At 41.5% G+C, this 24,050-nt stretch overlaps 1 protein-coding gene across 1 annotated transcript; it reads right to left on the bottom strand.

The window, feature by feature from the left end:
• Positions 1–1,483: 1,483 nt before the first annotated feature.
• On the bottom strand, positions 1,484–20,438 carry pak4 (p21 protein (Cdc42/Rac)-activated kinase 4). The gene is made up of 11 exons (XM_086126058.1): positions 20,311–20,438; positions 11,166–11,403; positions 9,745–9,917; positions 9,174–9,384; positions 7,860–8,093; positions 7,235–7,684; positions 6,478–6,611; positions 5,452–5,578; positions 5,210–5,335; positions 4,970–5,104; positions 1,484–4,805 (listed from the first exon to the last, which is right to left on the bottom strand). Exons 2-11 carry the CDS (start codon positions 11,364–11,366, stop codon positions 4,650–4,652), a joined length of 1,947 nt encoding a protein of 648 aa, XP_085982184.1. The 5' UTR covers positions 11,367–11,403; positions 20,311–20,438; the 3' UTR covers positions 1,484–4,649.
• Positions 20,439–24,050: the final 3,612 nt, after the last annotated feature.

The following is a 24,050-nucleotide window of genomic DNA, read 5'->3' on the forward strand; positions in this document are numbered from 1 at the left end:
TGTAAAGGATTTCATAAACCTTAATGTCATACCCATCCATCGACTATTCAAACCGTTCATGGGCTATTCCAGCTAATGAGAAAATTTTACCATATCTGGCAAACTTAACCCAGCCGTAAAACCCAAAACTGGTTTCAAATCCTACTTCGTAATCTTAACAATTATATTAAAGATTGATTGGAAATTCTAACCCACGAGTGAGACTGGAAATATCCTTAGCCTTGTTTACAAAGCTACACTAGATTTGAAACCTAACATTAAAACCTTAACGTCTAAATTCATCAATTGATTCTGGCAAAATAATAATAATAAAGTGTGAAGTCCTATTTTAAAAACGCAGGTTGGATTTTTTTTTAAACCCCACCCATTTTGTTTGCAATTATAATCTCCACCTGAAACGATCATTTCCAGTTCCTACCATGTCTTGATAACTCACTTGACAAACCCCAAACAAGGTATGAACTCTTTAATTTGTGAAAGTCTAACGATGAAATCATAAACCTTGTTTGGAACCCTAACACGGGTTTAGAACCTTTGTTTCATTTTAATTTGAATAGCACGCATTTTGTGGTTCTGGGTTGCTTTCCGTTAATTTGACGAGTCTTCTTCGCGTCCATCTGCCTCGTACTGTGCTGTACGAGGCAGATGGACGCGAAGAAGACTCGTTTCCATGGCAACACCAGCCTTCTCATGTTCACCAGTTGAGGCAAACCGCGTCATGTGTCCGTGGTACAATTACCAACAGCGGAAGTGTCACCAAGACCAAGCTAGACGTGTAAATAATTCACACGTGTTGCTAATTGACCCCAAAGACCAAATGGGCAATGAAGACAAATCAAAATGACGTTTTAAATGTTGAGTATTTTTTTTAAAACGACATTCACCATTAATTACTTTAAATCAGTGGTTATTAACCTGGTTTCGATCGAACCCTAGGGGTTCGGTGAATCGGTCTCAGGAATTCAACCGAGTCTCTGCCATGGAGGGGACTCAACATGTCGGTTATGACACGCCCACTTGGCCATCACTGGCTGCCGATTATCACATTACATTGCTTGTCCAATCAGTGCTGTGGGAAATTTAGTTCACTTCATCGTCAACGTGTGACTGTCGTGATAGTACGTTAAAAAAAGGATACTTATCTCTTGAAATTTTATTTACTTTTTTCAGTTTTTAATATATGTGTTTTTTTAATATCTTGAATTTGTAAAAAAAATAGATATATTCATTTTTCACTAATGAAGGGTTCGGCGAATGTGCATATTAACTGGTTGGGTTCGGTACTTCTAAAAAGGTTAAGAACCACTGCTCTATATACGGTACTCTTTTCATACATTGTATTTGACCAGAGCAATCGATTGTTGCAGTTATTCAAGTGACCAGCTGAGGGCAGCAAAGGTCCCTGTTTTAAATTAAAGCTTTTTTATTTTCTATAAATATTTCATCATCGCAAATGAACGCAATAATAAATCAGTGCTGTAAGTAATTTTAAAATATGCATTTATTAATTCCAGTGTACTTTCATGCAGCACGTCAATAATTTTTTTCAATTAAAAATCTTTGCAGAGCCTTGCTATCACCATTTCCAGGAACAGAAGCACACCAGCATGTGCTCAGAATGACATCATTGTTTTAGTCAAATGGGGTTATCGTTCCTTATTTAATTTTTTTTTGTGTATGTTATGCTTAAATCACAGTAAGTGTATCGTAAACTCCAAAAACATATGTATGCAATGTATTGATTTATTCAGATTATTACTGAGGGTGCTGTAATCATGAGGCCTGACTTGGACATACAGTATTTATTCTGATATTTTGTTGTTGTTTTTCACACTTGCATTGTGGTACATAAAGTAACACACAATCCCCGTTGTGCTGTGCAGCAAAAGCAGGACTCTATCATCAATTGTCCTTCGTCAATTTGGCATCTTTTTTCCAGTTTCCGGTTCTTTCTGTGGCAGCACTAGATATAGGCTTGGCATATGAACTACTCATTTTGAGAAAATAGATAGACAGAGAGTTAGATGGGTGAATAGACAGACAATTATATAGCCAAGATGACAGATTATCGACAGGCAGATACCCCTAGAAAGAAAGAAAACATTACATTTCCAAAGCAAAGTGTTTTTATTTTCTCGCAAATCCCAGTGACTACACAGATGCTGATGACGCCATCAGCTACCAAAATGGAACTCATACTCTCTGTTATTTACACTGCATTACCCATTATGACCTATCATTTCGCCAGCGATGACGTCAACGCAACGCGCAAGGCAAGGAAGGCACTCAAACCAAATAATGACTGCTGTGATGTTAGGAACAAAAGAAAACGTTTGAGAACAAGATCTGCAGGGGAACATTTATGGAAGGTCGGTCACACTACGAAGTTATGACCTGCTTCTGAGATGCAAGCTTGTTGCTCAAAACGATGGGGACATAATTTTTCAACGTGCAAGAGATGTTGTTGCGAGTGCCGCATAGGATGTTAAGTAAAACTAGCTAGTGTTAGCTACTCTAGTCGTCACGTTGTCATATGTAGCCATGTTCTACTACTTTAGACAACATTTGTGACACTTAACATGAGAAAACATTTTGGGAATGTTGACACACATGTTGTAGTATGTGATGTAAAACTAGCTACTTTTAGTCACCCGTGTTAGCTAGCCTACTCAACTTTTGACGCAGCCATGCCAGCCTTCTTGGATGCCATTTTGTGGCTCAAAAACACAAGTTAAAAAAAGAAAAATCAATGTGCAAGGAATGATGTGACAAACAAGAACCGTCTAAAATGTCGTAAAACTAGCTTGCTTCCAGTGTTAGCTGACCTTTTTTTTTTTGCCGACATGTTAATACGGCAGCATTGAGTAGCATGTTAACTATGTTCTACTTCTTATGATGTCATTTTGTCACAAGAAAAAAATTTGAAGGTGCAAGGAATGTTCTGTGTCATAGTGTCTTAGATCTTGATGAAAAACTAGCTATTCGTCGGTCCCGGTGTTAGCTAGCCTTGTCCTTTTGTTCTGCTTTATGAAAACCATTTATAACTCAAAAACATGAAGAAAAAAAAAGCTGGAGGAACATCTTTACAAAGACTAATGGTATAAAATTCATAAAACTAGCAAGTTGTCGTCACCAATGTTGGCTAGCCTCTTTATGTGACACTTTAACATGCCAGTATTAATCGGGATGCAGCTACATGCTACTTCTTGCACGCCAAGTTGGCTCTTTTCATGTCTTCTTATGCTCACTACAACATTCAAAAATGTTATGTAAAATGTTATTCGTGCTAGCTAACCTTTCTTCGCGAAATGCTAGCTTGCCATCACTGAGCAAGACTTAAATTATTTCATTACCTCATCATCAAGGATTTTTTTTTGTCAATATTTGTTTAAATGGATCAGACAAAAAACGTTTCTACAAATTTAAGCAGAAGGGTTTAATTTTGGTGCATATGAGATTTGTTTTCATATTTTGAGGGTATTGCGTACAAACGTTAATGACAAAATTTAGATACACATTCAGATATTTGGGCTTTGGTTGAGGTTTCGGCTCAAAAGAGTGTCTTGTTTGTTTGTAGTGTTACCAATTTCAAATGCGCCTGATTGTCACTTCACTTGTGCGCCATCAAACCACAAAAAGATATATATATTCTTAATTGCATAATCACTGATTGGTTAGTGTTTTAGAGCTAAAACCTACAGTACATGTGAATCAACATTCTGTTCCAGTCAGGAAGAAGAAACAAAGGAAGAAAGGATAGGTTTGCGTACTGCCCCCTGCTGCTTGGGAGGGGACCCGGGACGTACCAGCTAATTCTGCTACATGATGAGCACATTTCTATGTATAAAAATAACAACACATATGTTCTGTGCTATACAGCAAAGCCACGCTTGCTATTGTTTGGTATCAAATCACGTTTGTTGCTCATGAAAGGGAGGGAAAATAAAGCACCGTTTATAAAGTTGATGTAAATCGTCATCGCTGTATCAAATATCAGCTTCATCTATTTTCGTTTTTGTACAAAACTTGTGTGATCTAAAAAGTGAATTTAAAAAACAGTACGTATGTACAACCAGCAGCCACAACGTGTGTGTGTGTGTGTTTGTGTGGCTGCATATTTGAAATATTTGATATACTAAAGTCATTAGATTGCAGTCATGTTGTGGCTTGCTTATGTGTGTGTGTGTATGTGTGTGTGTGTGTGTGTTGACAGTGCTTGAAAAATCATCATCACATCAAATTATCCTAAACATTAAAATCAAATCAAGATCACATGATCGTGACACTCCTCACACGTACACACATAAAAGCAACAAAATCAACTCCAGTGTTTACCTCTGACTTCATGTTTTGCTTTTTTTTCCCGCTGTCGTGTGTCTCTCAGTAGTCAAAAATCCAGGTGGGACTGGGACCGGGCCAAGGGTCTTCCGTCCGCGCTCAAAATCCAAGCCGGGCCCAAATAATAATAAAGGTTCCAGGTTAGGCAGGTTACAATACAGTGTTCTTTTCATTAGCAGTAAGAATCGTACTTGAGGAGTGAACACCACCTCACTCACACACTCAAGCTCAAATTATTGTTTTGTATCCAGGGCAGAAATGATGCCCCCCCCCCCCCACAGTAGAAAAGCCCAAAAATGTACAAGTAGTCCTCATCTGATGCGGTTTTGCCTCATGAGGGGCACGATGCAGGACGGCGGGCCAGCCTTGCTGAGGAAGCTGTGCTTCAGAAGCTCACTCGCGGAGGCGCGTTGGGACGGGTCACGCACCAACATGCGGTCCAGGAAGCCCTTCAGCACGGGTGACACCTGGAAAGAAGTAACATTTTATTTTGACACCATTTAATCACGCTGATAATAATCTCATTCACATAATTCAAACTATAACAGATACAAATAATACTATATATAAGATAATGAAATCGTGTTTTTTTTTTTTTTTAACCAAATACAGTATTTAGCATTGACAGTACCTTGTGCAAGTTCTTGAGTTTGGGTGGCAGGTTGTCTCGGATCATCTTCATGGCCTTGAGTGGCGGCTCGTTGAAATACGGCGGCTCCCCGTCCACCATCTCGATCACCATGATGCCTAGTGACCAGATGTCCACCTAGATGGGAGGGAGGAACCAGAGAGAGATCAAAAGTGGAGCAAGCGTCTTCTGGATGGCCAGACAGGAAGGGGAGGGTGGGGGCCTGGGGGGCGAGAATGGTACCTCGGGTCCGTAAGGAAGTCGTGATATGAGCTCGGGCGCCATCCAATACGGTGTGCCCACCAGAGACTTCCTGCGCTGCACATCCTTCGACACCTGAGCGCAGAAACCAAAGTCGGACAGCTTCACCTGCACACAGGCACGCACGCACAAAGTAAGCATCAGCCACATTATTTTTTCAGGCCAACTCAAAGGTGACACATTCAGTAAACTGTAACATGACGTAAACATTCTATGCGTTGTACCCGGCCGTCGTGCGTGAGCAGGATGGAGTCACTTTTGATGTCGCGGTGGATGACGCCTTGCGTGTGCAGCACCGACAAAGCCTTCAGGACGGACAGACACACGGTGGCGATCTGTTCCTCATTCATCCTGGAGCGAAGAGGGGGGGGGGGGGGGTGGCAGGTTTAGACAAAACAATCAAGTCGAAGAAACATAACAGGACTGTTTAGCACTATTCAAGAAGTTTACTGCCCTCCATGTGTAATGCCATCACAAAACCTTTGCCCGTTTCATCATTCCATTTCTGTGTTGATTTAATTTATAGTTTACCGGTAGTAGTACCTTGCTTGCCCTTTGAGTAGGGCTGAACGATTTTGAAAAATAATCCAATTGCAAATGTTTTTTTCCCCTCAATATTGCGATTTAATGTGATTTTTTTAAGGTCCTCTTCCCATGTTAACTTATGAAACACTATTTTTTTAGTGTTCACAACAACAACTTCAAAAAATGTGGCTTTATGTTTCATATTTCATGAAAGAATACTGTTTGTAGGCCTTGGCAATAATTTAATATCAATATATATGGCAATAGAAATTGTGCTCAATAGAATATCAATGAAAAAAAACATCAGGAAGCAATCTCCAACCCCGCAATCTACGTGCTGCCAGCAGAAGCTACAGTATGACATTAGATTTGTGCCACAATTACAACTTCATAGAAGAGCTGTGTTTACCATTTATACTTTCTGTGCCTTTTTGCTTGGTGGCGTGACTGAGTTTTTGCCCTGACTCGTAGGTTGGGAAACACTGTCCTATTTTTTCTCCCCCCCGTCCCTCTCTCCTTCCTTCCTTCTGTTGGGGGACTTTTTGCTTGCCTCGTGGCCGAGTGCTTGCTCATGCAGGGTTCAGTTGATCCCTCAGTTTGTAGACACTTGTACCATAAGCAGAGCGCCGTGCACTTTTATGGTGAATTGAAGGGCAACGGAATTGACTTGACACTGAATCTTGCTGAGTTACTTTCCGATTTGCAGAGGGGTCCTCAGTTCTCACCTGGTGTGCGTCACAATGTCTGTGAGCGCGCCTCCCTCCAAGAACTCCATGACCACCCAGAGCTCGTCACCCACCAGATAGCTGTTGTACATCTCGACCACGTTTTCATGGTGGTAGTCACGCATGATCACCACCTGACACGCACAAAGAGTTGGTGAGTTGGTGAAGAGATGCATTGTACATATACAGTGCAGCTGGAACGTTTTCACAGAGCTTCACTTTTTCCACATTTTGTTCGGTTACAGCCTGTCCGCAAAATGGAGCAAATTCATTTTTTCCCCTCAGAAGTCAATACACGACAACCCATCTTCACATGAATAAGGTTTTCATGTATTTATTTGCACCAGTCATCATATTTTTATTGCTGCTGTGACATTAACTTAAAAATGACTTGAGGAATTACGCTATTCTGCTAACGATTGGAAAAAAATGTCCAAAACACTTTTTTCATGTAGTGATTGTGGGGAGTTGTGTGCAGAATTTTGAGTATACAAATGAACATAATTTGAGAAAAAGGCTGTAACACACTGTATGGCGCATTTGCAAAGTATTCACAGTGGTTCACTTGATGTATATTTAATTGGTGATTTTCTAGACATTTGCAAAAAAAAACAAGTTTTTACATTGTCATGATGGGGTGGAGAGAAACAAGAATGAATGTAATCCATCTTACAATCAGGCTGTAACAGAATAATGTGTGGAAAAGGTGAAGCTCTGTAAATATTTGCCAGATTCCCTATAAGATCTTAGCCATTACCTCATTGAAGAGCAGCTCTCTGCGCTGTTGCTTCCTCAGGTCCATCTTCTTCACGGCGACCAATTTTCCCGTCGTCTTGACGGTGGCGATGCACACGATGCCCGTGGACCCCTCTCCGATCTTGATGTAGTGGTCCAAGTAGGTGCGCGGGTCGCCAGGATCCACCACCATCTGCAGAGCTGTCCGGAACTGCTCATGGGACACCCTCTGCGGCTCTCTCTGCGGGGAGCGGGCATCGGGCGGCGGCGGCAGGACGGAGGGGGCTGGTGGCCGTGGGGCTGGCACGCTGGGGTGAGGGGTGTGCGGGTGTTGACCCGCCTCTGGCGTCAGGCTGGGATGCGACGAGGTGTGGTGAGGGTGCGGCTGGCCGATGGGGGGCTTGGAGCCGGAAGACCCTCGGAGAGGCACGGAGGGGCCGTTTTGAGAGGATGACTCGTGGGGACGCACTGGCTGGAAAGGAGACAAAGACGACGAGCATTGTCACAAATATGAGAAAATACAAGCAAGGACCATGTGAAGGAGGACAATTAAGGAGAGGAAGATAAAGATGACAACTGCCAGCATTCGGGAGGAGAAGGCCATGAAAGCTTGAGGTCACATTCAGATTTTGTCCTGTCATGCTTACCGGCCCAGTGGGGCTGCGCCCCCCGTCGCTCTCCGCCCTAGGATACGTGTTGAACGGTCGCGTCGTCTGCTGAGTGGTCTTCATCACACCATCGGTTACCGTCAGGTTAGGGGTGCGGATGTTGGGCCCTGAGAGGGGTCTCTTTTCCCGGGGGGACTGTGGGCTGCCATCCCGCACCTGGTAGCTGGACTTTGGCCTGTGTTCACCATGCGGATCGCGGCGGACAAGCTGATCCTAAAGATACCAAGTGTTACAATGAAGAACACAAATATTAGAAAAATAAGAAAAACATTACATCAAATCTCAACTCGATTGTATACGTAGAACACTTTAAAACAACCAGCGCTATATACAAAGTGGCATACATGGAGCAAAAATAATTCATACAACAAACAATAAACATAAAATTGATAACAAAGACAGTAGAAAGCACAAAAACAGTAAAACTAAAAATCAAGTCTCATGCTCAGACAAAAGCCAAAAAATAAAAATGAGTTTGAAGACGAGTTTTAAAGATGGGCAGCGAAGAGGCTTCCCCAACGTTCAGTGGGGGGGGATTCCAAAGAGAGGGGACCAGCAATGGATAAGGCTTGATCCCCTCTGAGCCTCCACTTAGTTCTCAGTAATCATGTCTGGTCCGCAGACCCGAGGCACTGGGCAGGTGCGTTGGGGCAGAGGAGCTCAGAGAGGTAAGGTGGAGCGAGGCCATTCAAAAATTTGAAAACAAATAATAGGATCTTAAAAGGAACTCCAAAATGTATAGGGAGCCAGTGAAAGGATGCTAGAGTATGAATTACGTGCTCTCTGTTACGAGTACCAGTCAACACGTGAGCAAGCAGCATTCCGGACCAACTGGAGACGCTTAATGGAGGATTGTCTGGCTCTAAAGTAAAGTACATTACAGTAATCCAACCGGGATTTGACGAAGGCATGAATAATTGTATCTAAGTGCTCTTGAGAAAGGAGCGTCTTTACTTTAGCCAGCTGCCTAAAATGAAAGAAGCAGGAGTTAACAACGGCACCAATGTGCCGGTCCAATTCAAAATCACCTATCAGAGAAATTGAAAAATATCTGGGAGAGAAAAGTACAGTATTTTGGAATAAAACATGTTTTTTTAAAGAAAAATATAGTGGAAACTTTCAAATATTAGGGGAAAAAAACAAATATTCACAAAGTTGGAAAAATATTAGCCAAGATACAGATAAATATTAGACTAAATACACAGAGATATTAGAAAAATATGAGAAAAAAAACAATGTTGGGCATAAAATACAAAAAAAGGGTGTGGCATGCGTCTCCATCCGCGGTCTAACCTGGTTCTGGTTCTGGTCCCGATGCTGTCTGTCTCTGTGAGGAGGTGGTGGTGGAGGACCAGATCCTGGTCTGTCTCTGTTGCCCCGGCCTGGCTCTTGGCCTCGCGGCTGCTGCTGAGGCCGAGCATGGATCCCATCTTCTCGCTGGGAGCCTCGGACGGGGTGCTGAGCGTGGCGGGGGTCACCCTGGGGGTCCGACCCGAGGCGCTCTCTGTTAAACAAAACACAGATGTGATTTCCAAGGTTCCTTTAATGTTTATTTGATTTAAATTTGTGGAGTGGAGTACAGTGGTCCAGTTCACTGCCCCCAGAAAAATGGATGACAATAGGGTTGAACAACTTTGAAAAACAATCAAATGTGATTTTTTTTTAACCCCCTAAATTTTACAAATGCGATTTAACATGGGATTCTTTTTTGGAAAATCTGCCACAAATTGGATCGCAGCAAAACCAGTGGCCGACCGTTAGCCACTGATTAAAAGTTTGCAGAACCCCGCACATTACGTGAAAGTTCGGTGTGTTAGGATTAGGCGGCCCTGAAGTCTGACTTTAGTCAAAGCATCTGGCTCACCTATCGGACTGTGAGGGCTGTCGTTGGTGGGGGTCCCCGTTCTCCAAGCGAGGCTGCACAGGGGGGCTGCCCCGCCGCAGTGAATTGGAGCGAGTCACTGACATGGTGTCAAACTCATCCAGAAGCCAAGTCAGAGAGCCGTCCGCCCCCAGCTTCGTGCCGCGTACAATGGTCTGAAGACAAAGAAGAATTAAACAATGACAAGCCGTGTACAGAGGGTCCTCGGTGAACATCAATCCCGATATGTAAGGTGTGGAGGTTAAAAACTAGTTTGCTGGTTAGGTCATGCGCCACTAGAAGGCATGCTATTCGAAAAATACAGGAATGTAGTAATAATAATGAAAGTAGTAAATATAGCATGAGACATTATTCAATTATTACGAAAATATTAAAAAGCAGTACAGTCAAACCTCGGTTTTCGAACGTCTCTGTTCTCGATCAAATCGGTTTTCGACCAAAAATTTTGAGGTTTTTTTATGCCTCGGATTACTACCAAAAATCGGTTCTTGACCAAACTGAGCGCACTTGAATGCGACACTTGACTCCTCTCGCCTTCCTTACACGAGGAAGTGACGCTTCCTCAGGTAGACGAGGAAGTGACGCTTCCTCGTGTAGCGTTCCATTGTGAGCAGACGTGTTCAATAAAGATTTTTTTTTTTTAAAAGAGCATGGTTTCGGTTTTCGAACAGCCTTCTGGAACGGATTATGGTCGAAAACCGAGGTATGACTGTAGTTTAAAAACTCAATTGACAAATATTACAAAAAAAGAAATGGAGAAAAATGAAATAAAATGAAAAATACTACACAAAATAAATATTTAAAAGATTTGACAAATCCCCCCAAAATACACAACTACTAGAAAATAATTACAAAACTATAGTCCCAAACATATTTGTGTGAAAAAATGCACAATTACGGGGGGAGTCCTTAAATTAAGATGAAAATTTGTGAAAAAAAGTGTCTGCAAATACTGTGAAAAAGGAAGAATATTAGATGACAAATACTAGAAATATATTAAATGAAAACTATACCAACAGCAAAAAATATTAGGAAGAAAATGAACAATACTATGGAAAAAAGAGAAAAATATCCAATTCAAAAGATGAAAGGTTTTAAATATAGACAAAAATTTCACAAATCTTAAAAATTACACAAATGACAAAAAATAGGAAACTATTGGATGAAAAATATGCAAACTAGAAAAAAACAACATTTTAGAACTACATAAATACACAATGACTAGGAAAAGTAGACAAATCCTCAGCAACCCTATTTATTGTTTTAACATTTGATGGTATTCATATTTATGGCCCAATAGGGAATTACATACAAATACTATATTAACTATACTTGGAACTCCGAGGTAAACCGAGGACCCCCCCACCCTGCAATCAGTTTTTAAGCCACAGTACTCATCCCACCTTGTGCGGCTCCATGGTAGTGATTACGGTGGCGTCGATGAAAGGCTTGGGCCTTTTGGCCGTGTCCTCGATGAGTGACTGCCATTGGCGGGGCAGGCCCACAAACTTCTGCTCCTGTTCGTCAAAGTCTGTGTGCACGCGGTGCTCAAAGTTGGACGGCGCTGAGATCTGGATGCGCGACTTCTTCTTCTTGGTGAACATGGTGGCGGCCAGGACGGCAAACGGCCGAGCATCAGAACTGCAGGGAGAGAAATGGTGACGTCAGGGTGTGGAAATCAGATGAATGCGTCACACAGATGTTCAACACATGCAGTGAGGATGAAGCACCTGCATGCTGACTTTGACAAAAGTGGTTTTTTTTTTCGACTTTGGTTTGAAAAACAAATGTTACTCCCAAAAGAGATGGATACTCCTGGAAGATTAAAATACTGTAGTAAGTTGAAAACTGCACAACAGCTGTTCCAGAGGACAACAGCATTGAGTCCACAAACGTGAAGGTTTGGACCGTAAACAATAGAGGCTCAGACAGTGGAAGATGGGAACTTAGAGACCAGGGTCCTGGAACATCGGACAATGAAGGAAGGGAATATGCAGGCTCAAACAATGGAAGGCAGATTCAAGAAGACTACGACCCTAAGGGAGAGGGAAATCCAGTCAAGTCGGCTGCTGAGTCACACTGACAACACGTGAGTTTAGCAGCACTTTGATGACAGAAAATACTTAAGACATGTCAGCCTGTAGACAGTACTTAACCATGGGGCTTCTTTAACTATAATTAAATTGTAAGTGTATATTTAGAGTTAACAGCTCACAGTGAAAACGTGTGGTTGCTCTGCAGCTACATGCCTTTCTGCTCAGCCAGTGATTTTGTTGACAGCTTATAAAGCTCCCTCGTTACTGCATCACCCGCCCTCCTACCTTCATTTACGGTAAAAGGCTGTTTATGGCCAGAGATACGTTCCAGACTAACACACAATCGGGAATAATCAGGGACATAGAGAGACCAAATTAACTAGTCATCAGCCAATCACAGGCCAGAACAGACAACCTCATTTATAAAGCAGAGAACATGCAAACTTTCAAATAACTACTATGTTATCAAACACAGCAGCAAGGCATACAAACTGAACACACAACAACACTCACATGTTCTCTCTCCTCTAAAGGGACGACGACGACTGCAGAAATTTAGTAGCAGTTAGGAATGGGTGATTTGCCGGTTTCAAGGTATGTAAAAAGTCATCGTTTCAAAACCACTAAAACCATCGTTATTAGGCGGGGGGGGGGGGGGGGGGGGGTTGTTGTTGTTGTTGTTGTCAATGAAGGCAAAGTAACATATCCCCTCCCCCTTCCGTTGCTGGTGCGAGCAGTCTGTGAGCCCGAGGACTATTACCGTTGTCTAAAATCCATCCATCCATCCATTCATTCATTTTTCGATCCACTTATCCTCACAAGGGGTGCTGTAGCCTATCCCAACTGTCTTCAGTCAGTATCAACCCTTGAAATCTGTAGTGTTCAATGTGAAGGGATGAATGGTCATGAGACTACGGTATTGAGTATTGAGTATTGGAGCTTTGGTAGTTGAATAAATGCCAAGTTTTGAAATCAATGAATAGTTATTTGAATAATTGTGATTTCAATCGCAATGAAAATAATCCAGATTATTTTTTTCCCCATAATCATTCAGCCTTATTTGTTTACTAGGCAGATATCAAGACCGTTAAAATGGCAAACGAGCACGGCTAACATCAGCTCATTCCATGAATGCCTGTGGGGCAACACTGTACTCCTCATTACCCATAATCCCGCTCCTCGACCACCACAGATCCCACCCCTCTATCAATCGCATCTTCGCATGGCCGAACAGTGAGAAAGGATGTCAAAAATCATTTGAGGAGCACAGTGACCTCATTCCACTTCTAAACATGGATGGATGGAGAGACGTGTGGTCCACAAAACAACATCAACACAATGTACACACTGTGCTCTTACTGCAACATATGGAGAAACAAAAACTGCAGCATCCCACAACAAATTGTGTTGTATAGTACAATTGCAAAGTATTCATTCACACTTCCCTTTTTCACGTTGTTATTTTATAGCCTTATTTTCCAAAACTGATTCAAGATTTTTTTCCGTCAAAATACTTCATGCGGCCTTGTGAATACATTCCGGATGCACTACACAGAACTTCACTTTTTAAAATTTGTTTTCAACAATTCATTCAATTTTTGAAGAAGGTGGTGACATAACGAAATGTGTGAAAAGTGAGGCACAGTGAATACGTGCCATATGCAACGTACTTGCTCATTATCTAACAATTAGTGCATGAGCTCACATGTCACTCGCTTGACGTTTTACCATTCTGCAACCTGTCATTGAGCGCGGTAAAACATCGATAACGTTTTCGTATTGACACGTAAGGTGATTTTCAGTTGGAGGCGCTTCAGAGACATATCTGACATAGCTAGCCGTCTGACTGCCAGAATCATACTCGCCTCAGCAGATAAGGCCCACGTAAACAACTCTCCGCGCTTGTCCTTGTTAGAACGCACTTAAGGACAAAGACGCGGCTTGACTTTCAAAACCAGACAGACGCTTGGTGAAATCATGCTTCTAACCTGCAGTGCTTTGAAACGGAGAAAATGTGATCATAGTTAGACTAGAAGCAGAAAGAAAATAAGCTAGGTCAAGGCAAGTTCACAGTCACAAGTGATGATCTCAAGTTATTATGTAAAGAGTTTGTGGATGTCACGATTGCTACAGTTTTATCCCATCGTTATCATTTGACAGTAAAAAAAACAGATGTCAATCATGCTAAAGAGAGCTTGTGTAGACAGAAGCGCACACCAGGTTTTTTTTCCTCTTTCAGTTGCTCCTAACTTTTCAAAATAGGAACAACAGAGGAAGGAGGACTGACTCAATGCTTCAAAAAGTGTGGTTGAAAAGCCCCCAAAGCAGGAGATTTCAACTCTTTCAAATATGCACAAGCAGGCAGTGTCACTGTCATGTAAAAGTAATGTAAATACATCAGAGGGCAGGAAGTCCAAACTACTCCCCTTGGTTAAATATCAGCAAGGACAAAAGTTAGACAACTTCTCTACTATCGATGCGGAAGATGTCAATGGGTTGCAGTACAGCTGTATAACCACAATGATGAACATTTTAAAAATATATAAAAGAACAGCATATTTGAACATTTTCTATGTAATTTTTTTTTATAAAGTTACAAGTTTAAAAAAAGCGAAAAAAAGGATTAAACTTATTCTGATGGCTTTGTTTTTTTCCCCTTTTTAAAATAATATTATATTAAAGGTGTTTATAAAATAATTTCTGGATGACTAAACACTGTTGACACACCCAAGAAACAACGAAAAAAAAAAGGGTTACATTTCATAACAGGTAAGTTGAACCCACAAAATACCAGTCGGATTTTAAATGGCGGCCTAATGACATGATTGAGGCTAATGACAAGGGACTTTTGTTAACCATTTAAAAGTTCTAACGAGACATTTTGGGCATCTTAACAGGTCAGTGTGAAAACTAGCGTGTATACATAAACACATACACATTCACCACAAGTCAATGTGCTTTAAATAAATAAAAACATGTGACACTTACTTCAATAAACACAAACACACACAAACCTCAAAGCGGAAAAAAGAAATCACCCAGGTTGGGTTTGGAGCAGGAAGTCACAAGGCTTCTTTCAAACAAAAGCAAGCATGGCCAATGGCAGCAAGCTTTCAGCGGCAGGTTGTGGAATGTGGGGTAACCAATGACACACGCACACGCAGGTCACAAGGTAAAATGTGCTATGAGGAAAGTTAATATTCTCATGCTACCGTCATCAACTCATCACATGACACAGCAGAAGTAAGAGTGACTCATCAATCCTCAACTTTCAATCATGATCGACTTTAGGCTGATACTGTACTGTACTTCAAATCCGGAAAAATGCTGGGTCAGTCTTAATCTTGTCACTCCATGTCAATGCCATTTATACTTGGGCATATACAGTATAGTGGCCTTAGATCAGATCCTTGAGGGAGTCCAGCTGCAGCTATCGAATACTTTGGTATTCGGATATCTGATTGGTAATTTGAATTATCGAGTATTTGGATTAAAACACTTTCCAGTGTTCCCACAGTGCTTCCCACTCTAGTTGTGGCATTCCCACAGGAGTCCTTTTTTATTGCCTGATTAAAGATACAGAAGACAAAAGAAAAATAAAATTTCGACTTAACGGTCAACTGGTTTTCGTTTTTAGATATTTCAACATTACAAACAAATTTAAACTATGCTTAGCAGCACACTATTCTCCTCTCCAGAGACATAAGTGAGAACTTAGATAAATTTCTCCCCATAGATTTTTGACGATGAGATGTGATGTCAGGTCCACAGTTGCGATTTTCTGAACTAAAACAGCACACTCGAGAAGACCTGTTTTTTTAAAACGTGATCAATACAAACGGCAACTGTGTCAGGCTGTCAGAATTAGTGGGTCGAGACATTCAGATCTATTAACTTGAGCACTGCTAGCGTTGCTAGCTAAACGCTGGCAACAGGCACCATACAATACAATAATAATAATAATAATAATACATTTTATTTATAAGCGCCTTTCAAGACACACAATGTCACCGTAATTAAGTTGTTTAGCCCCTTTAATTAGAGCTTGAACAATTTTTCAGGACAGCGTTGTGTTGTCATCGGCGGCAACGATTTGTGACGGCAACAAACACCCAAAACATAGTCTAGAAGGCGTCAAGTCAGCTGTTACACCGCAATATGCTACCGGCAACAGTTTCAAAATCAAAGCATTCCAAGGCATTGATGTCCATATATTATTTGGTTTGTTTTGAACTTCTTACCGCATTGGCGCGGTGTTACTGTCCTGTCAAGCATGAACAATGGTTGCTGAGATTAGCTTGACTTCTTCTTGACCATGTGTACCAAGGAGTGTCTAACTAATTTTTGTCGCGGGCCACATTGTAGTTACGGTTTCCCTTGGTGGGCCGTTATGAATTTTGGGAAAACATATAAATGTTTAATCACCTCCGTATATTACATACACAGCGCACAAGAAATTTATGGATAACTAGTTTTAAAATCAGAAGTCAAGAATAATGACTGTTATTGTGGATTACATGTGACAATTTGAAATTTTGGTTAGCAATCATCATGGAACTTGACATGCTTGATTTGCTTTCGCGGGCCACATAAAATGATGTGGCGGGCCAGATCTGGCCCTCGGGCCTTGACTTTGACACCTGTGATGTATGTGTAAATATTCAGGTACGAGAGGCAGGAAAAATGCCTTGAGCATTTTTTGGAACCGAGATACTCAAATTACTGGACCCGTTTCAGACCTACAACTATCACTTCGAAACTTTCCAGTGGTCCGACAGTGCTTCCCACTTGAGTTGTAGCATTCCTGCAGGAAGGAGTCCTTGATTATCCTCACATACTTCTCTGGTACTCCTCTCTTGCAATCCTCTCTCACCTTGTATCATAGGCTTTCTCTAGGTCAATGAATGCCAGATGCGGAACTTTCAGCTTCTCACTGCACTTTTCCCTAGTTTATCTTAGGGAGAATATTGCATTTGTTGCACCCAGGTCTTCCATGTACACTAATTGTTGTCTGCAAATGACAACTTCTGTTGATACAGAACAGCAACAGATTTTTTATGCACTGCTGTTCTATATAAAATGCACCAACATGGAAAGGCAGTGCAAAGTCAACCCAGCAATTTGGGGATCTTTGGAGGTAGTATAAGGTGGCCCGGTTGTCCAGTGGTTCGCACGTCAACCTCACAGTGCAGAGGTGCTGGGTTTGATTCCAGCTCCGGGCTTCCTGTGTGGAGTTTGCAGGTTCTCCCCGTGCCTGCGTGGGTTTTCTCCGGGTACTCCGGTTTCCTCCAACATTCCAAAAACATGCATGACAGCCTGATTGAACTCTCTAAATTGTCCCTAGCTGTGAGTGTGAGCGTGGATGGTTGTTCGTCCCTGTGTGCCCTACGATTGGTTGGGAACCGGTTCAGGGTGTCCCCCGCCTACTGCCCGAAGACAGCTGGGGCTCCAGCATGCCCCGCGACCCTTGTGGGAATGAAGCAGATCAGAAAATGGATGGATGGAGGTAGTATCCAGAGCTGTAAATTAGACAGATGGCTTCTGTCGCCCCTTTTATGTGTGTCTCCGCTCTGTAGAAACAGCTCTGATACCGTATTAGCAGCGTACATTTCCAAGTTGAGTTTGTGCCCCCATGTCCATACCGTTCATTCAGAACAACAATATGTGGAAATACCTCATAAGCCAGAAAATTGCCAAGCAGACCGTCTTTCTTTTTTCTATGTTTATACAGGAGAGCAACAGAAAAAGTCATCTTTGAACAGCAGAATTCCATTCTGCATATGTGACGACTACCTCAGAAGCCAGAAAATTTATGGCTGGAGGTGACACAAGGTACACATGACCAGCATTTCTCAAATGAATGGAACTTAAGGCTGAAATGATCGGAAACTTCAGACAGTTTCTGCCATTGCGCCAACTCATTTCTACACGGAATCCATGAGACCGTTTGGAAAAATGATCCCGACAAAGCTTCGAAGCAAACGTTTTTTTTTGTTGTTGTTGTTTGTTTGTTTGTTTTTATTGTATTGAATAATTTGAGTGGTTCACTTATTAATTGTTGCAGCCCAAGTTACAACAATGTTCTGGTCTACATTTACAGTCAGAGCCATGCGGAACATTCTGATCAAAAAAAAAAGCAGCTCTTGTTTACTCCCACCTCTGTTCTCTGCTGTTACACCACCCCTGAGGCTCAAGTCAGACCATCAAGAACTTTCTAAAGTCTGTGTGTTGTGTTTTTATAAAGAGCATATCCGAGCTTGCTTTTGTTAGATTCGCATTAAAACAGTCTCTTTTACCATTATTCTCACATGTAAAAGTTGGGGGGCGGGGGGGAGAAAATGACAACACGAAGGAATGTTGGCGGGAGCGTTCAGCGCCGTTGATAAGGGTGCCGCTAGCTCACACTCACCAAAATGTTTTTGTGTACCTTTTGTGTATATTTGACTGTTCCAGAATGACCACAGTGGTGAGGCGTGTTGATCTTGGCTCCTGTGGTCATTCCACTGAAGACCCCCCGCGCAATCCGGCCCTTCAAAAGCAACAAACCTGGCTGTCCCTCCCTGCCTTTGTGCTGCTTACATTCTGATTGAATTTTCTGCGTGTTTATTTCATCAGCTTAACTTGCCGCTTCATGCCTTCCCTGTGCTTCGGGCAACCCCTTGAACACCACGATTGGCGTGGACGTGGCAGTGCTCCAGCTTGCACTCGGCAACAAGTCATGAGATGGAAAAACGCAAGATAAATCCGCAAAAAAGCAAAAGACAATATTATTCAAAACAGGTCTTTTGTTTTTGTTTTTCTCCCCTTTGGAATTTGTTTTATTTCCCCTGACATAAAACGACCCTTGAAAAGTTTTTTTTTCTTTCAGCATTAACTCGCATGGAAATAACGAAAATATAAAAAACATATATTTTTTAAATCTATGTATGTGTATGTATCTATAGGTATATATTATGTGAAAATTAGTTTTTCCCTCTCCCAGGTGTAGCAGATCTTTAAAAACCCACATCTAAATCTATTCGAGAGGCTGTTAATATGCCCTGCTGTTTTGGTTAGCAAGAGCTAATGGCCTCAGTAGTTTGAACATTAGCACTTACAGTGTGAACTCAGATACTCAAATTTCATACCAGTTTTTCTACCTGAAAAGGATACGATGATGGCGTAAATGTGTCTTTACCACCTCCCCTGGCAACTAATTGAGGTACTGTGTCTAATTGCAAGAGATTGTGAACAGACTGGCCTCCCAGGGACAACGCTGGATGTGGATGTTTACCATCACGCAAGCACCCAATTTAATGTTCTTCTGTGTTAAGATTAACAGCAGTAAACTTTTGGAAACACATTTCTTTCCACTTGTACTGTATTTATTGCCCAAAAATTTTAGAAGGCACTCCGAGGGGTAGCTCCTGCCTTGCGGTCAAACAGCAGCTGTGCTTGCCTCGAAGCGACCTGCGGCTCACTTGACTTCAAACCAACCACAACAGAGCACATCAACATGCTTCCAGCAGGTTCAGCCTCCCTGCTGAGATGGTTCTTAACTCCAATGGACCCAACCCCCAAACCTGCATAAAAGCAGGGCTTGAGAGGCTATCCCATCCTGATATAATGTCTCAAGCGGACAATGCTGGGACAACTGTCTCACCATCATTCCACAGTGCCTTTCACACAGCATGGCGACAAAAACCTTCTCTGCTACGACATGTACCCCGGTTCCATGTTGGTACCATTTAGGGCGACAGCTCTCGAATATTTTTCGAATCAAATATTCGACCAATGACCCCATGAGTTAATGTGATTTTCTTTAAAAAGTCTGATCTGGCAGTATTGGTAAATAGCCTGTCACTTGTATAGCCTTTTCTACCTTGAGTATTCAAAGTGCTTCACGCTGTTACCTTATTCACCTACTGATGACGTAGCATCAGGAGCAACTGGGGGCTCAGTATCTTGGTCAGGTGTGCTATGACTGTGTACACCAACTATCGTACAAACATGCCAAAATAATAGGGAGCGACCACCCGCTCTTGAAGCATCCCGAGAATGTGTGATATTCCCAATGCGCGCAACAAACACACGTACGTGCACGCGGACACGCGCACACCCGTACACGCGCACACCCACCCACCCACGCACGCGCACACACACACAGGAAGAGGAAGAGATTTTAGCATTTAGCTTAGCTTTAACCCTGGTGGAACAGCTTTACTCGTATTGGTCCGACAACTCCACCAGGTAGTGGCTCGGAGATTTTAGTGAGTACACTCAATCCGCATCCGATGATGTAAACATCACTCATAAAGGATTTTTTGTGACATCATCTCAAAACGCAAAGTAGGGAAAAGTGAGCGAGCAAAGTCTCCTCGGAGTAGGAGTAAGCTAATGTTAGCAACGGCTAGGAGGTAAAATGAGAAAAGCGCCCACCCCCCCCCCCCCACCCCACCATCCAACTCAAAACTCGAACACAACAAACCGCTGAAGTTATGCTTTGTACAGCCAAAAATGAGTGCTTACTCACCACGTAAGACTCCCGGTGAACCGTCCGTGGCGCCGCAAACAACGAAAAAGAGCCCCGGAGTGACTTTTAAAGAACAGCCTGAACTATTAGCCCAAAGTCTCACTTTACCGACGCCATGTTGGAAGCGTCAGGAGGGGGCGGGGGAGTAGGAGGTGGGAAGACAGACTACATCCGGGAAACTGCCAAGCCGCAGCCATGGTAACCGGGAGTGATTCGATGGGAACGACATGCGACGTTTCAAGGTTACAACGGCACAAATTAAAAATAAGTGAAAAAAATTGAGATGATAGAAAAGTATATGCACACACACACATACCAAAAAATAAAATATGAGACACAAAAAATATTAAATATCAGAAAAAATATAAAGAATGACGAATATGTTGTGATATATATATATATATATATATATATATATAGAGAGAGAGAGAGAGAGAGAGAGAGAGAGAGAGAGACCCCGGTAAAAACAATTACCGGGGTCGCTGTTTCGAGATTACAATGCCATGCTATTAAAAACTGGGGGAAATGAAAAATCCTGAATGTGTCATTTTGAGATTTTTTGAGTTCCCAGAGCTCACTAAAACATGCGGGATTTAGAGATAGATGTCTCTGCTAAGTCTTGTCCCAGCATTTTTGTCTTATAAAAGACAGGCCTCCAGATACAACAGATCAAAAGCACAGGAAACAAAAACATAATCGCTTTCTACGGGGCTGTGAAAGAGGCTCAACATCATATATATATATATATATATATATATATATATATATATATATATATATGCAATATTAATATTTGATGAGCAACTCTATCTGGCTGATAAAGATAAGTTACCTTTATTTCCATGAAACAGGCATCCAATTTTCTTCCCTCTGAGGTATAGCTACAGCAAAAGGTAACACAAAAAAAATCATGAATTTTGATAATAATGATAATATTTGTGAGACAGGGTTCTATAAGTGTTTCATTTTGAGGTTGACTGGAGCAAGTTACAGTCACTGCTCTGAGTGTGCAACACCACGACATAGTGTTCAAAACATGTACTGCATTATACACTATTTAGTTTATTGTCGTTTAGAAATTACCCAAAGTACAGTAACCCTGCCATCCTTCATGGGTTCCGGATTTGCAGTCACACTATTTTGGAGATGTTAATTTCATCTAGTTAATAATTATATTTTGGTCTAACACACAACTATTTTGGGTGTAATTCCACTTTGAATATATTTTGGAAATCTGAGAAAAGTGAAGGTCAGTGAATATTTTCCAGGGGCACTGAACGTGTTCACATTGCTTCACTTTTTATTTTTATATTGTTAACAAATTAGCAAACATTTTGAAAAAGCTTTTTTCAATGTTTATCACTTTTGTTTTTTTATTGGAAATAAAATAGTAAAAATTAACATTTAATTTTTCTAATTGGCTTTATATCGTGTTATGTGTACAATTTTTAGAAACAAAAATCTGCAACATGTACCAGTATGTGGAAAAACTGAAGCACAGTGAAGTACAGTGAATCCCCTCTATTTGTGGGTTTACGGACCAAGCCCTGGTGCATATAGGAAAACTATCTCCGTGTGTATGTGCGTGTGTGTGTGTACATTTTATATATGTACAGTATATGGAAGAAAAACACAAAGAAGCTTGGGATCGGGTACAAATTTGGGGATGGGCGAAACACTGATACCAGGTATCGATATGAGGCTGATACCAGCCTTATTTAAAGGTATCAGGTACTCATCCAGGCTGCCGATACGAAGTCCAATTAAAAAAAAAATATATATATATATGTATATATATATATATATACACAGTATATATATATATATAAGAATGTGAACCTTGAGTAAGTTTTCCTCGCCAGTGATTGGTGAATAGTTGAATAAGGAGGGCTGGTTACCCTCAAATAATCAGCGAATAGGCAAACTTGTATATGCCAGATGCACTGTACATTGTGCCCCAACCTCCCTCGTATAAACTCCTAGGCCTATTTATTTTATAGTTTAGAAGGCTACCGATGCATCACGGTACGCCAGGCTCATGGTGACATTGCAATAAACACACTGGAATAAATGCATAGTTTATTGTCATAATCATTGTCACAATCAAAACAGTCAATCCGAGCACTAAAAGTGCTGTCACATCGTAAGGTGAAGCTCCATCCAAAGCGACACAACAGTGTAGGGGTGGTTGCCCACCCCACTGCTATACAATGATACTAGATTATACTGAGGCTACGTGTTCCGCTACACTTGAGATATTACCTGAATAGTATGACCAACAAGCCTTAAATCAGTGCACAAAGTGAGACGTCGGTTTACAAGAGACAAGCTATGTTCTAAGAGGGTTACTTTCAAGGCATGTTTCCCAAACTGAGGGTCCCAGGTCCATTTAAAGTTGCATTTTAGTCATCACAAAGGCCAAATTATTAGGAAACCCCTTGGATTAAATTTAAGACATCACGTGAAAAAAAATAAGCTCTTATTGTGTGTGAAATATAGCCACAAATATGGCAATGTGGTTTATCTTGGTTGATCAAGATCATGGCTTATCTGCTAGCTGCTAGCAGTTCGCAGAAGTCAAATGTAGGACTTGTTAGTAGGGCCAAGGTCAATAACGTTTCCAATATTTGGCAAAATAAGAATCCGACAACCAATTAATCAGACAATTCATTTTATAAAATAATGAAAACATTTTGGTCCCTTAATCCCTCCAAAAATTCATATTTGAATTACAGGAAGAACATTAGACTGTTTTACAATACAGTACTTTGCCCTTTAGATTTGTTTAATTACACAACAGAGAGAAAAATTGGCAAAAATCGACCGATTTTATTTTGGGGGGGGGGGCAATATTTGAATGTCATGATGTTTGTCTTATGTTGTAATGTGCTAAAAATTACACAAAAAAGACCAATTTCTGCCAATTTTAAGAGTTAATATCGTCTGGCCTATTAATCGGTTAAGCCAACTGTTTAGGGTCCATTTCCATCCATCCATTTTCAACACTGCTTAACCTGTACACTGGCTGCGGGGGGGCTGGAGGTGGGGGTAAGTTTGGCTTGGAACTTCTCAGGTGACTTCAGGCGGAAGGCAGACTTCACCCTGAACTGGACGCCAGTAGGTCGCAGGGCACAAAGAGAGACAAACATTCATGGTACATGGTTGCTAAAATGGGATGTATGAATATTAAACAGAACCCTCCGGGTGGGTCAGTCTTGGAGGTCCTCTATGGTAAATAAAGTGTCAAACTAGCTTTTAGTGTGGCCACTTGGTTGGAAGCCAAGGTTTGTGAATATTAAAATGGGTGAGGGATCCCAGTGCAAGAGGCCCTTCAAGGACAGTAAATGATTCAGGGTGCTTTCTTGCGCATCCTCGAGCGCAGTTGAGAAATCCTGCACAAAATATTAACTACAAACTCATAAAAAAGTAACTTCGGTTATTTGTATTTGTGGCATCTTTAAATGGCCACTATATTTGGAGAGTGAATGCCTTAAATTTGGGCACAAAATATCTATTTACAAGAAATAATCTACTGGAGGTAGACGTAAGGGTCCACAGGGAGGTCCTTCAAGGTAAATAAAGTATTTAACTAGATTTAAGGGGATGGTTACATAGCTGCTGAGCCAGGATTTCTAAATATTGAATAAAAACCTTTAGGAGTCCATTCCTGGATATCCTTAAAGGTAAATAAACTTTAACGAGCCTCAAGAGGGAGATGCAAGTCAATATTGAGTCCTGGA

This window comes from Hippocampus guttulatus, chromosome 12 (genome assembly GCF_054856545.1).
Source record: "Hippocampus guttulatus isolate MCC_2025c chromosome 12, RoL_Hgut_1.0, whole genome shotgun sequence".
NCBI classification, from domain to species: domain Eukaryota; kingdom Metazoa; phylum Chordata; class Actinopteri; order Syngnathiformes; family Syngnathidae; genus Hippocampus; species Hippocampus guttulatus.